The sequence below is a fragment of the Alosa sapidissima genome, chromosome 18 (assembly GCF_018492685.1).
Source record: "Alosa sapidissima isolate fAloSap1 chromosome 18, fAloSap1.pri, whole genome shotgun sequence".
Classification (NCBI taxonomy): domain Eukaryota; kingdom Metazoa; phylum Chordata; class Actinopteri; order Clupeiformes; family Clupeidae; genus Alosa; species Alosa sapidissima.
In genome coordinates, this window is record NC_055974.1 from 8,519,518 (window position 1) to 8,533,541 (window position 14,024).

At 41.2% G+C, this 14,024-nt stretch overlaps 2 protein-coding genes across 2 annotated transcripts; one reads left to right on the forward strand and one right to left on the reverse strand.

The window, feature by feature from the left end:
* Nucleotides 1-1,275: 1,275 nt before the first annotated feature.
* Nucleotides 1,276-8,396, forward strand: tinf2 (TERF1 (TRF1)-interacting nuclear factor 2). The gene is made up of 10 exons (XM_042070396.1): nucleotides 1,276-1,506; nucleotides 2,764-2,966; nucleotides 3,150-3,254; nucleotides 3,450-3,545; nucleotides 3,642-3,752; nucleotides 4,669-4,792; nucleotides 5,060-5,993; nucleotides 6,654-6,700; nucleotides 7,409-7,485; nucleotides 7,668-8,396. The coding sequence occupies exons 1-10, from the start codon at nucleotides 1,491-1,493 to the stop codon at nucleotides 7,779-7,781; spliced, it is 1,827 nt and encodes a 608-aa protein (XP_041926330.1). The 5' UTR covers nucleotides 1,276-1,490; the 3' UTR covers nucleotides 7,782-8,396.
* A 157-nt stretch (nucleotides 8,397-8,553) lies between these two features.
* On the reverse strand, nucleotides 8,554-12,248 carry dhrs4 (dehydrogenase/reductase (SDR family) member 4). The gene is made up of 9 exons (XM_042070397.1): nucleotides 12,091-12,248; nucleotides 11,588-11,706; nucleotides 11,119-11,296; nucleotides 10,927-11,028; nucleotides 10,638-10,708; nucleotides 10,428-10,479; nucleotides 10,077-10,211; nucleotides 9,212-9,267; nucleotides 8,554-9,115 (listed from the first exon to the last, which is right to left on the reverse strand). The coding sequence occupies exons 2-9, from the start codon at nucleotides 11,701-11,703 to the stop codon at nucleotides 9,001-9,003; spliced, it is 825 nt and encodes a 274-aa protein (XP_041926331.1). The 5' UTR covers nucleotides 11,704-11,706; nucleotides 12,091-12,248; the 3' UTR covers nucleotides 8,554-9,000.
* Nucleotides 12,249-14,024: the final 1,776 nt, after the last annotated feature.

A 14,024-nucleotide genomic window follows, 5' to 3' on the forward strand; every position in this document is an offset into this window, starting at 1 on the left:
AGTGTGAGTTCAGAGTTGGGAAATGTTTGAGAGTGCTGAGGAGTGAATGTGTGCAAAGTCAGTATAGTGTGAGTTCAGAGTTCGGATGGCCTGGGGATAAAAACTTCTCCTGAGTCTCTCAGTTCTGGCTTTGTGACTACATAGACGTCTTCTTGATTTCAGCGGTAGGAATAATCCATTGTTAGGATGAGAAGAGTCCTTCAGAATCTTTTGGGCTCTTAGGAGTACTCTTCTGGAATAGATATCTTGTAGAGCAGGGAGTTGAGTTCTTATAGTACGTTCAGCTGAGCGCACTACTCTCTGCAGAGTACTACAATCTCTAACTGTGGAGTTCCCATTCCAGGTGCTACCAGTTAGAACACTCTCAACCGCTGAAGTGTAGAAGGCCTTCATGATGGATGTAGAAACTTTGAATTTCCTTAGCTGACGAAGGAAGTAGAGTCGTTATCTGGACTTCTTCAGAACATGAGTGTTAACAGTCCATGTTAAGTCTTCAGTAATGTGGACACCAAGGTATTTAAAACTTGTGACTCTCTACAGGTTGCCCGCTGATCATTAGTGGGGTGTAACTGTAGTTCTGCTGCTGCCTTCTGTAATCCACTACCATTTCCTTGGTTTTATTGATATTCAGTGTCAAGCTGTTAGATTGACACCACTGTGCCACCTCATCAACCTGATCCATGTAGAGCTGTTCATTGTTGTTACTAATCAGGCCCAAGATTACTGTGTCATCTGCAAACTTAATGATGGAGGTATGACTACTGTTGGCTTTGCAGTCATGTGTGTAGATGTTGTACAGCAGTGGACTCAAAACACAGCCTTGGGGAGCACCAGTGCTGATGGTTAATGAGTCAGATGTCAGACCCCCCACTCTAACCTAACTATCTAATTATATTATTAACCTCTAACTATCTAATTATTATTATTATTATTATTATTATTATTATTATTCTCCTAGCAATTTGGAAATGTTTTAAAAACCTTTATGATCCACTGACACTATACCTTTTGATGACTGATGGTGTTTTGGGATCAAGACACGTCAATTTCACTCTGTTGGAGAAAATTAATTGAGATAAGCATGCCATATTTTACAGTGAAAATCAGCTAACTATGAATTAATGGATGGATACAGAACTGAAATGATAGTATGGCCATGAAGACAATATTGTGGATTTCACTTTTTTACCAGGACACCTGACTGTCACCGACAGGACTTTTATCTTGAAATGTTCAAAAGATTTGCCGGAAGTCTAAATGACCGGAACTGATGTTTCCCGGTAAATTTGGACTAAGCGCGCAAAGGTAGCAGGAACTCTTTAGGTTCCCCTGAAAAAGTTGTTGATAAACAAAAGTACAAGTTCCAAAACCAGCAACTGTAAACGACCGAGCTAATGTTATTCTATTTTTGGCTCATGATAGCTTGGTATAGATAGCTATATAAAAGCTTATTTGTTTTGGAGTATCCAGACGAGAACAACCCAGGACCGATGATGGATATCGAGGGTAATTAGCCTACACTATCAACATTTCCATATTTTGTTGTAAATAAGCAAACAGCTTTGTTAGGATTCTTTGTTACGCGTGATAGGATAACATTAAATTGACGTGACGTTCATGCAATGACTTAAACTTAGCACTGACTAGCTAGCATACTGTAGCCTACGTTTGTTTGCCACTGTCTCAGTTGAGACCCAACTAAATCAACAACGTGTACGATAACGTTAAACAATTTAAAGTCTGTACTAAATGTCTCCTGACTTTTGAAAGGCCCTAGATTTCGGAAAAATCTGCATTAAGTGTGATATTAAGGGTATTAAAAAAAAAATCCATTTGGTATCAGTCAGTATTTCCTCTTAAAATACATCAGTTTATTAATGTTTTCCCTTATTTTGTTGTTCTCAAAACACCTGCAACTACATGCATTTATTCTGTGAATGGGACTTGGTACAATATTGGTGCTTTACACATTAAGCTTAAATATCCATAGCATCTATTCTAGTTCCACATAGATTTTTATGGTCCTACTAGCTACCCCACATACCATTTCAGTTGCTTGAAAATGACACACAAATACAAACACGCCTTGTTTTATCATTATTATTGTCATGGTCATTTGATGTGGAGACTTTACATTAACAAATTATTATATTTCTAAAGAAAATACTGATTGATGGCAGGCGTGTCACAATAAAGGGGTTTTGAGACCCTCGATTTTTTCTGAAACTAGGGACTTCTATAAAACCATTGAGACTGTGGTACAAACTTTTAATGATTGAATAGTACGGAGAACATGTTTGTTTTCCATTCTACAAAGTTTGGTCAGGCTAGGAATAATACCTTTTAAGATATGAATGTCAAAACATGGCCTCCAAGATAAGGCCTTTTAGAGAGTGTTTACAATCAAAGGCAAAAAGACTGAAAACAATAGAATTGAACAAAAATATTTTGCAGGTTTTTAGTTATGGAACTTAAACATTGTGTAGGCAAACTTTGAGGAAATTCGGAGTCGGTACCTTTATATGGCTCTGGGTTTACCATTATACCGGTAATCGTTACATCCCTAATTGAATGGTAGGTCTGCAACTTGTTAGTGGTAGCCTAACTCTAATCATCCATTGCAGTTTTGACTATGATATGTTGTCAGCTGTACATCGATCGTCCCATTGTCCAAATCCTCAGTGTTGTGGTGGCTACAGTCCACTGGACCGATCACTTTTCCTTTTACCGGCCCAGTTCCCTGATGGATGTGCCTCCTCATAGGTTCATCTGTCCCCGTCTTCTCCCTTTGTCTTCTGGCCCCGCCTCTACGCCTGATGTCGGCTGCGATGTGGAAGGCGATGTTACAGCAGGACGTGAGCCAGTATGGGAGGCTGGAGGAGTGTATAACCTCTATCTGTCACAGTGTTCCCGGGCTGCTGGACTATAGACACTATGTCAAGCTAGTACTGGGCCTGAGGTCTCGGGTAAGGCACTTTGTGTGTGTGGGTGTGTGGTTTTGGCTAGTGGCAAGGATGTGAGTTTATAATGCAGTGCTGTAGTATTGTTTTATTGTAGGAATATCATCTGTCATAATGACCAATGCATCTCTCGTCAGGGTGCAATAGGTAGCAGAGTCGGTCTCTAAAATATTTTCTTTCGGTCTCTAGTTGATTTTAGAGTTGTGCCGGGACCCTGAAGCGCTTGCCACAACAGCCATCCTCACACATCTAGAAAGGCTACCAGCGCTAGTCCAGTCTGCCCCTAACAGGCCGGTGAGTTGTATGCTTGGCTGGTAGCATTGCTGGTTGCATGCTCTGGGACTATACATACAGCTTTGATTGTTAATTTAACCAGGTTAATTTAACAAGTGTTTATTTTCCTATCAGTTTTTAAATCAATACACTGAGGCCAAAACATTTATGTTCATGTAAATATTCTGAAAGAGATTTGTTTGTGCCTCCTTTTAGAAAAGGGATTTGAAAGTTGAAATGACATTAAGCAACTTCGAGAATTTAGTCCAGACCCTCCTTGATGACCCTGAAGAGAGAGAGCTATTTTACCAGGTGAGACAAGGAATCTCTACCAGTGAAAATAATTGACTTCCCACTGTGACATGCCAACAGTTTTTTTTTTTTTTGCATCAATTCTTGCAACTGTAGGAAGAGTTTCCCAAACAGTATGGCGCACAATATGACCGAGCCCTGGAGAAACTTATGTGGGAGTTCTTGAGCAGACTGGACCAACTATTACCAGTTCCAGATTTGGCACAGGTATGATGCATACTCAGCAGAGGTTTATAAGGAGCTTTTGTCATCTGTCATTCAAAGAGCAGCACACAAAACAAAGATGCATATTATTGGATTTCTGAAAATATTCCATACGCCGATATTTTCAAACTTATTTTGGCCGATACAAATTAAACAAAATAATCCTTTAATTTAATTTGTAAAAAACCTTTAAGGGTCTTTCGTGTACTATAATTAGCCTTATACTCTTATTTTGATGGACTAGTAGTCGCAGATACGGGCATAAATATTCCCCCCCATAAATGCAAATAGGCTGACACCAAACATAATTTCACTGCATTTCTTACATCCAGTAACTATATGCATGTGACCATAAACTTCCTTGTATCCTTGTAAAATATGCGACAGCCGTGGCGCCTGCACCGTGCGCCGGCGACCCGGGTTCGGTTCCCGCCCTGTGGTCCAGATCCCACCCCGGCTCTCTCCCATTCGCTTCCTGTCGTTCCCCACTGTCCTATCCGCAATAGGGGCATAGAAGCCCCCAAAAAATATACTTAAAAAAAAAATATATATATATATGACATTTTCAAATAGAAATGTAGATCTCATTTCAGATTTGTATGATGCTTCATCTGAAACCCTAATAGGTTGTGCCAATATATAAGGAATATCGGCAGAAGTTCTCATATCTGCTGATGCTGATAATACAAATTTTAAGCAGTTATCTGCCGATACTTATGTCCTACTGATAATATGCATCCCTGTGCAAAAATGATCTAAAGTTTCAAATTTGAATGCACCTCTGTATTTGAAGCATTGTGTAGTGTTTCGCTTTGTTGTCGCTTTAAAATTCTTCCATTAAAGGGCCTTTGTGTCAGCTCACCCTATAAGCTTTAGGAAACTGCCTGCCTCAGAGGCTGCTCTGTGTTGTGTGTCTCAGACGGTGTCGTGGCTGGCGAATGCCCCGGCGGTCCTCGACGAGTGTGCCAAGTCCGCTACTCCGCCTCAGCTCCTCAGAAACCTCCTGCAGCATGAGCTTGTCCTCGGTCATACTGGCCCAGGGGGTAGGTGCAGCTATGCCTGTGTCAGCACAACACCACTATGCACCAGTGCTTCACCATTATCTAGGATGTTTAGTCTGTGGATATGGCTGTGTTGAGAAATAATATTATACAGTATGTGATAATTACGGTATTAAATGAGTAACTTGAAAAACTATGAAATGGTTTATGATTTGTTTTTCAACTTGTCTTACTTATTAGCTTTTGGGTTTGCCTCACCTTTTCTGTAAATGACAAACTTGTTGTTGTTGTTGTTGTTGTTGTTGTTAGTATCCATACCTCCCCGCTCAGGAGATGATGTCTACTCAACGTCCCTCCCTCCCTCTGGCCATATCCAAGAAACTCATCAGCCAGGATCTGACCAAACTGCCGGCCGCTCAGTTCCATCGCCGCCAAAGTCCTATCAACAACAACAGATGCAAACCAGTTCACCCATCGACCCTGTGATTGGCTCCATATCGTTGATGGACATCCAGTCAGCTGTAGCATGTGCCGGGCTCAGAGAGAAGGGTTGTCACCCTGAGCTCACCTCACATTGTGATGTGGAACCTGACGCACCAGCCCAAGGCTTCACCAACATCAGACAGAGAACTCATTCAAGACCTGCCGAGGCTGCTGGGGAAGAGGAGGAACATGTCCGGAGCGAGAATGACCATGTCCGGAGCGAGAATGACCGTGTCCGGAGTGAGAATGACCCCATCAGAGTCCATGACTGTAGAGTGGTCCGGAAGAGGGGAAGACCACGAAAGGGAAATGCACTGATAGACCAGGCTGACAGGGCAGCGATGGAGAGGACAGAGAAAATGGTCACTAGCGCGATGACCCAAGAAGAGGACAGGACGTCTCTACTGCCCTCCTGTTTGAAACGTCAGCCGAGAGTGGTCCTCCGGCGAGTGGACGAGACAAAGGTCACGAAGCAGAGAGATGGTGGGATCGCAGACATCACACAGAAAAGGGACATCTCGATGTTGACCTCCTGCACGAGACGCCAGCTGAGGGTGGTCATCCGGCGGCTAGACATGTCGTCTCCTGCCATTCAGGCACTCTTAAAACAACCTCTAGTAGCCGTGCCTGAATGCCAAACGCAGAGTCCTTCCACAAAAACAAAAGGACATGTGACTGTGAAGAAGAGGAAGAGAAAGACGAAGAGAGTGGGCCACCGGTCATCTTCTGAAAAGACATTGCTGGGCTCAGAAAATAAAGAGTAAGGCTGAAGTTGTGTCTTAACGTAAGGCTTTGGCAGTGAGCACGTAGTATTTTCAAATCCTGCTCCTGCTTGTCTTGTTAGATGACACTAGGGTTTGGCTTATTTATGACCTAAATAACTAAGATTTACATTGAGGACAGTAAATCCAAAATCATTTCTAATGTTTTGTAACGAAGTTTCCAAATTACACTTCAGAAAATGCCTTTAAGTCAATACACATATGTAAACAAACAGATCATGAGGTTTACCAGGACACCAATAGTGAAAATGATTATAAAATATATTAGAGAAATTATGGTTTCTGTGTTAAAAATCAGACTAATCACATACAGACTAATCTATTACAGTAAATTAATCATGGTAGGGTATAAATGCTGTATTTGTACATGTTTTGACCAAAAACGGGCATTGCTGTGGGTTACCAGGTGTAGGATGAAGACATACAGTATAATACTAAATCCATGTGATGTGCAACCACTGAACCAACTGTTTCGGAGATGTTATTGATTTTTTACATATATAGTTAGGTAGACACCAATGTTTTAAACGTATATGTTTTAATATCTTCATGTTCTAAAAGCCTTTTAATGTAATTTATATAACTTGCTTGAAGTGATTTAAAATATGCCAATAAATGGGTTATTTTGTAATCCTCAGGAACATTGAAGGACTCCAAATCATTTCCCAAAGGACAAATAGCCCAGGTGACCATTCACTCTGCAGTTACATTTGTTCCTTTCTGACATCTGGTGTGCGTTTCAGATCGCAAACATAGGGCGAAGGTTTGCAAGCAGGTTTCTGACGAACACTTGCAAACAGTCTGAGGAGGTAGTTCTCTGCAAACATACAGTGGAGCTGGGCGAAGTGTTACTCTTCCAATGGAATGTTTCAGATGTAACTGTTCTAAGAAAACATGTTTGCCATGTTCGCCACTGTTTGCCAAATTTGAATGCACCTCTGTATTTGAGGCATCTTACTGCATAAGTAAGGTGTCATTTCAGTATGAGTACTCAAGGCCTGGGTGGGTTCACCACCATTTGGGCTTCAGTTTTTTTTTTTTTTTTTTAAGTAAAGCTTCCTCTTTCTTCAGGTTGTTTTTGTAGTTGTTTTTTTGGTTTCATGTAATACTCTCAGGGTTCCTCTTTCCTCAGGTTGCTTTTGTAGTTGTTTTTTTAGTAGCATGTAATACTCTCAGGGTTCCCCAGGTCATCTGTTGGGGATCTGCTCAGCAGGTGTTTTTGCAAGATTGTTTGTAAGGTTATTTAGAACTGTTGTTTAGCTAAGCTAAGTAGCCAATGCAGCTACATACAGAGGCAAATATGTCTTCTGTAGAAGGACAATCGATCCAGATCTAAGTAATGCCTTACACTGGCCCACCAACCTCAACTGAATCCCTCCCTCCCTTTTCCTAGTTAGGGCACTGGCAGCTGCTGAATCTGGAGAGGAAATGGTCGCCGATTCAGAGGATGAATCCCCAAACCGTTTCAGGGTAATGGCAAAACAAAGCAGATGTGACCTACCATAAGTGCAATGGTGAACATAACACAGTACCTCAGTGACTCAGATACAGTGCTACACGCAGTACAGCTTTACCGCGTATTACCTGACAACTAGTCCATCAACCTGATAATTGTTACTTCCTGAGTTTGTTTTCATGTGTCTTGTTTTCAGCTGTTCCTGAAACGTTACTACAGGACAAAGCACAACACCTTTGTACCAACGCTAGAGGAGTTTGTGATGCCGCGTCGACGTGATCTGTCTCCTGGCACAGGACAAAGGCAGTGACCCATACTGAAAGGGTAACAATTTCCTCTGCAGATGGACTCCGATGATTAAGCTCTCTCACTTATCAGCATTAATCTGGAGAGCTGAATCTCAGGGCTCTCATGGCTAAGAACTGATGGCTGGCTGTTTTTTATATATGCATTATGCTATTATGCTTTTTACATGCCCTTGTACATGCCCTTGAAGGACCATGGTGGGAATTATATATTAGAGGTTAAAGTTTATTTTTAGAGCTCCTTTTGCATTCCTTGGAATATTTTTGCATTCCCTCCCAAGTTTTGCACTGCCTTGCAATAGTTTTCCATTCCTTTGCAAAACTGATTGCGAGGGAACACAATAGAAGCTCGAAAGAATAAATACCCACCCCATTAAAATTTTTTATCTATTTCCACCATGGTCCTTCGACGGCTCCGTAGCTTTCAAACCTCGTCACTTCCGCACTTCTTTAGCTATGTTACTTCCTACCTAACTTGTATTTTTTTACTGATACGACTATCTTCTTGCATCTACATACTATGTATTTGACTTCCTACAAATCCCTACTTTTGAATTCCTAAACTACCTAAATGACTTTAATATAATAATGAGTAAATAAAGTCTTTCCTTATTTATTTATTTTTTTGATTTGCATTGTTCATTGTTCAGATTAATCTAATTAATCCAATTTGTAACACATTCAACTGCGTTGAAGTGCAGGAATACCTTGTGCTACATTGTGGAATTTGGTCCACATGAATCTTACTTCCTCGTTAAGCATTGACATTATTTCAAGTCAACAAAACAAGTGGAGCAGTTTATTAGTTTGTCATTTTCTGTGCAGAGGACAGATTTGTTTTTTGAACAGACTGTTACAAACAGTACGATTATTGATAATATCACAGGCAGAATCATACTCCGGTTGATTTGGTAACTTTCAGAAATGTTTTGAATTCAAAAATCAACTCGAGTGAAAAGTGATCAACCACATAGACCCAGTGTGTGTAAAAACATTTCCCTGAAATGCTCTAGATAGCCATCGTAATCTTGTCTCCAGTGGCTCCACGTCCACCTGGTGGAGTGGTCACCACTAATAAGGCAGTATGCAGTATCCCAAATCTGTTGTAGACCACCCCCTTGGTAACACAAAGCTACACTTGGAGACTGTACTAGATTAATCTGATCAGAAATAATTTGCGCTGTTTTTCATCACACATGCGCACACACACACACACACACACACTTAGAGTCTACAGCCCATTCCTCCAGTGACTGTTATGGTTTCCCCAGTGATATAGGCAGCGTCATCGGAACAGAGGAAGGCGATGACTCCACCAATGTCTTTTGGCTCCCCTAGTCTGTAGGTACAAAACAGGCGAACAGTCACACAGTACAATCAAAACATCACTTTGACCTGAAGAATGATCGATGGCTGTGCCATTTTGATAATTCACCTTTTAATGGCCAGTTGCTTTTTGAATTCATCCACAAGGTCTTCACTCTGCCACAGCTAGAACATATTGAAAAAGGGTATGATGGGTTATGAATCTTTAAGGCCAGTTTATAGTCCAGTTCTGGACATTAATGTTACCACGATCCGAAAGTAAACAGACACACACCATGGCCATGGCAACACACAATAGAACAAACTCAAACTCCATTAGAACTTGATAGCCGATAAGAGAATGCGACAGCGTCTGCGCCATTTCAAATTTTTTGATGTATGCGACAAGCTTCGCGACACCCCAGCAGCTTTTTACGTCATATTTTGTTGAGTGACACTTGTCGCCTAGACTATAAAGTCAGGGTTCCCACTGGTCATGAAATTTCTGGAATACCATGGAATTTTGGAAAGTCTATTCCAGACATGGAAAGTCACTGAATTTTATCATTTTTGGGGCAAAGTCATGGAATATCAGGGAATTTTGTTGTAGCAGTTTGAAATTTACTAGCCAAAATACATTAATACAAATATTTCCATGGAGAATTGGTGTATATCTGGTTATTTGCTTTACTGCTTCCTTGAGTATTCCAACTTTGTTTATTCAATGCACATTTATTCATCTCCCACTTTAAAAAGTACAATATTCTTGAACGCTATACATTAGTAAGTATAGTATAGTAAGTCATGAAAATGTATTTTTTTTTGTCAGGGAAAAGTCATGGAATTTTACATTTGACTAAGAGTGGGAACCCTGCAAATAGTTTTTTTAGGTGACTGAAAATATATACCGGTATATTGTGTAGGCAGACACACGGGATATAACAAGAATGACTATGTGAGGGAGTAAGGCTGGTAAACGCTACTGGAATCCTTACCGCAGAACTAAAGCGTGTCTTAATGATGCCTGGTGCCACACAGTTGACCCGGATGTTGCTGTGTGCCAGTTCAGGTGCCAAAGCCCGTGTTAAACCCAGCAAGGCCGTCTTACTCACACTGTATGGGCCCAAACCCTGATCAAAATAACATGTTAAATATTATTCACTTTCATTTTCCATTTCCCCCTGAGAATGTAGTTATGGAGAACCACATCGTCATGCATTTCTTTGCCCCTTGGTGTTAATGGATGATTCAACATGGTGGAGAAATAATGTAAGCGGTATTCAAATCCAGGTAGAATGACCGCATTGAGCACTTCGTTCCTAAAATAATTTCCAGAATACACTAACCTGCATTGGCTGGTACCCGGCGACTGATGACACAAACACAACAGATCCTCCCCTATGAGTGTTGAGCCAATAACAGAAAGCGATGAAAATGGTAACAATATAAAAGTACAGCACTCAACTATGTATGTAGATGTACAGTATGTATGTATCTATCTATCTATCTATGTATAGATATGTGCTTGTGCTCTGCATATTTTCCTACAATCTCACCCTCTTTTCTCCATGTGGGGTGCCACTAGTTTGGTCATCAGGAAAGCAGCTTTCACATTTATATCCAGGATCTATTATATAGATATTAAAAGACATACATTAGTCTTTACAGCACTATCCCCTTTATTCCACAACTGCAGGCAAATCCAGGTTTTCTTTTCAGGACATTTCATGGTAAAACTTGAACAGCCGTTTATGTGGTAGCCAATGTATATGGGTGTACACTGTAGAGGGTGTGTTTGAATAAAATACTCAGAACCTGGAGATCAGTCAGGGTCATCATCCATACCTTATCCCAGACAGCATCTGTTGAGTCCATGATATTTCCAAAAAATGGATTGACGGCTGCGTTGTTGACCAAGATGTCCACACCCCCACATTGCTCCACTGTCTTGTCAAGAAAAGCACATCTTGCATTATGTTTTCCACTAGGTATGAGTTCTCTGTTCTTATGCTAGTTGAGACAGTGGAGAAGCCTTACCAGTTGCACCAGCTTCTCTCTCTCCTCGCTCTTGCCAGCATTGCATGTGGTGCCAGTGACCTGGATGTTCTTGCTGCGCAGTAAGGACACTGCCTTGTCCACGTTTTCCTGGCGACGGCTGCTCACAACGACATGCACTCCCCTTTGACCCAAGGCCTCTGCTGCAGCCAGACCGATTCTGATGGGGGAAGACAAGAGGTGTGTTGGAGAGGGATTCTGTAAAACATTATTTGAACAAATAGCAATTATTTGTTGCCAAATAGCAACTTGGGCAGAATGTCCACATTTTAATGGATTTAGCATATCTATCACTAATCAGAATAATAATTTCTAAAAAAAAAACGATGTAGAGGCTAATATTACTATGTATCATGTATAGGACATACAATTTACAGTATATGCATGTATGTGATTGATTACAGTACATGTGCAGAGTAAACAGTATTAATAAACAAGGTCACATGTATACCCATCTGTGGATGCAGTTACTATGGCTGTTTTTCCTGCTAAGCTGCTGTGTGACATGGTTCTTCGACAGACACTGACAGGGTTCGTCAGCAGGCACTTGGTCAAAGACCTTAGCATACCCTGCAGACAAGCAAACACAAAGTGACGCGAATACATCGAGTTTACCTACGTGAGATATGATTGGCCAAGTACAAGTTTCTTAGTGACAGAATATGAGCACTTACTGGGGCAAAGGTGACTACAATGCGCGAAATGTTAAAGCCTAGGTTAACACTGCAGCCACTTAACATTTACTTGCTAACTGCAAACCCCAAAACTATTAGAGAAATTCTAGATAGCCTTAGCTTGTGGACATTAGTTATGAATGAGAGACTATAGTTATTACCAGGCATCAACCAGTTTTCATTAAACACGTTACCCAGGCGACTTTTCACCTAGCCCCCTAAATCCTGAGTCCCTAAATCATGATAGCCTGTTTAGAAAAATGGAAGATTGCAAATTCACCTCTTTCTAAACGGTCAATGCCCGGGTACCGTACAGTCTCGGGATTCGGTTGTGCACCCTTAACTTTCAAGGTGCAAGCCACTAGCGCATTGATTGAACACAAGTACACAACACGAACTCTCCGGACATTGAAAGCGAGACACAAGCCAGCCTTTTTTTTTGATATCGTCAGAATAAAAGTCACTAAATATCTGCAACCAATGCCTGTCTGCAGCGTAACCATTCAAGATCGGAACAAGTAAAATATGGACATTTGCTTTGGCCAACTGCACATTGCTTGTCATATGATTGTCAAAGGTTTTTTTTTCCCGTCATCTACTTCCTGAATTTTTGGTCAACGATACCCGGGACACCGAAACACCGGTGCACATGAAATTTGGTGGGTATGTAGCCCCACTAGACTTTTACGGAAAATTTTCGTTTCGTCCCCGGGGGCCACTCCCCCGTGCTGGGCCCCCCGAACCGCAAAAAAAGCAGTTTTTCCTAAATAACTACCTGAACCGTGGCACCGAGGATGAAGAATCTTTTATGGTATGTTGGTCTCAAGGGCCCGCATCAACCTGGCCCATATAATCACTCATACCCCCCCCTAAGATGTTCAGAACTGCACCAAATTGTATGTGTATGATTGATAGCATTCTCTGGGGGTATGCCAAGTTTCGTAGAATTTCATCCATGGTTTGGTCTAATCTAATGGTCTAATTTAAAAAAAATTAGGTTATGTGTAGCCTACATTTAGTGACTGTACACTCATTGGCCTGTATATGGCGGTGCACACATATACACATGCACACAAACACAGGCACCCACATACTATCGGTATTAGAACCTAATTCTATACATTAGGTATAGATACATAATTACAAATTCAGTAGGATTAAAGGCACACTATGCAGGATTTTTAGCTTAATGTACGTTTATTTGTTTTAAGTGCGTGCAGGGTGTGAGGGGAATCGATGTGCTTTGATGGAATTAAAAAGTGAAATTAAAAAGCACGTGTGTGTGAAGTATCCAAACAATGACACCTTCGTTTCATTATGGCGGTTCATTCGCGCTTTTGACTCATGGAGCTGCGTGAATTTTATTACAACTTTTCGCCACGATATGGCAGTTTAAGTCCGCTTGATACTGTAAGGCGTAAGCCATTGGTTTCCAAAGGAGATTTTATTTGTGTCGCCAGCATAGCCTATTGACAATTTATGTTGTAAATAGGCCTACCTTATAAGCCTACCTGTAGCTTAGGGAAGCTAACAGCTTTCTATTAGGATCTAGTTTGTTAGTTACAGTTTAGTCATAACTCCCTGATGCATTTTGCATTTAGAATAGCCACAGCGTGGATATCTCAATCGGAAAATTAAACAATATCGGGTGCCTATTAGAGATGCGCGGTTCGCGGATATAGTCGCGGATTCCGCGGTTAAGCCGCGGATCGGGCGGATGACGTGAAGAAATATAATATTTTAATTAAATTCGGGCGGGTGGCGGTTGAACAAATCAAACGCATCACCCATATACATTAAAACAACCAGCGGATGACGGGCGGGTGCGGTTTTGAAAATTGGTCAAAAAACGTTGGTGCAGATCATAGACTGTATATATAGAACAGTCTATGGTGCGGATGGATGATGAGTTTTGCTATGCGGTTACGGTTGAAATAATAGCCCATCCGCGCATCTCTAGTGCCTATGGACTAGGCTGGGTGAACCGAGCCTGATCTGCCCGCTATTTATTTTTTGATTTCTTAAAAGATTGAGCTTGGTCTGGTGAAAGCCAGACTAGCCATGGACCTTACACAATGCAAGGGAACATGAATCAGTCTATATTTGCACGAACAATAACGGACAAGAGCTCTTCAACTTTGGCCCGTTAAAATGTGAACAGTCTAGCGACGCATTTCATCAAGGCCCATTTGGACATGTCAGTTATTTGCACCA

Coding starts and splice junctions, on each gene's coding strand:
- tinf2 (XM_042070396.1), top strand. Junction 2,967..3,149: donor TACTGGGCCTGAGGTCTCGG/GTAAGGCACTTT, acceptor TTCGGTCTCTAG/TTGATTTTAGAGTTGTGCCG. Junction 5,994..6,653: donor CTGGGCTCAGAAAATAAAGA/GTAAGGCTGAAG, acceptor TGTAATCCTCAG/GAACATTGAAGGACTCCAAA.
- dhrs4 (XM_042070397.1), bottom strand. CDS start 11,703: ATGCTAAGGTCTTTGACCAAGTGCCTGCTGACGAACCCTGTCAGTGTC. Junction 10,709..10,926: donor CAGATGCTGTCTGGGATAAG/GTATGGATGATG, acceptor TCTATATAATAG/ATCCTGGATATAAATGTGAA. Junction 9,268..10,076: donor AGACACGCTTTAGTTCTGCG/GTAAGGATTCCA, acceptor AATATGTTCTAG/CTGTGGCAGAGTGAAGACCT.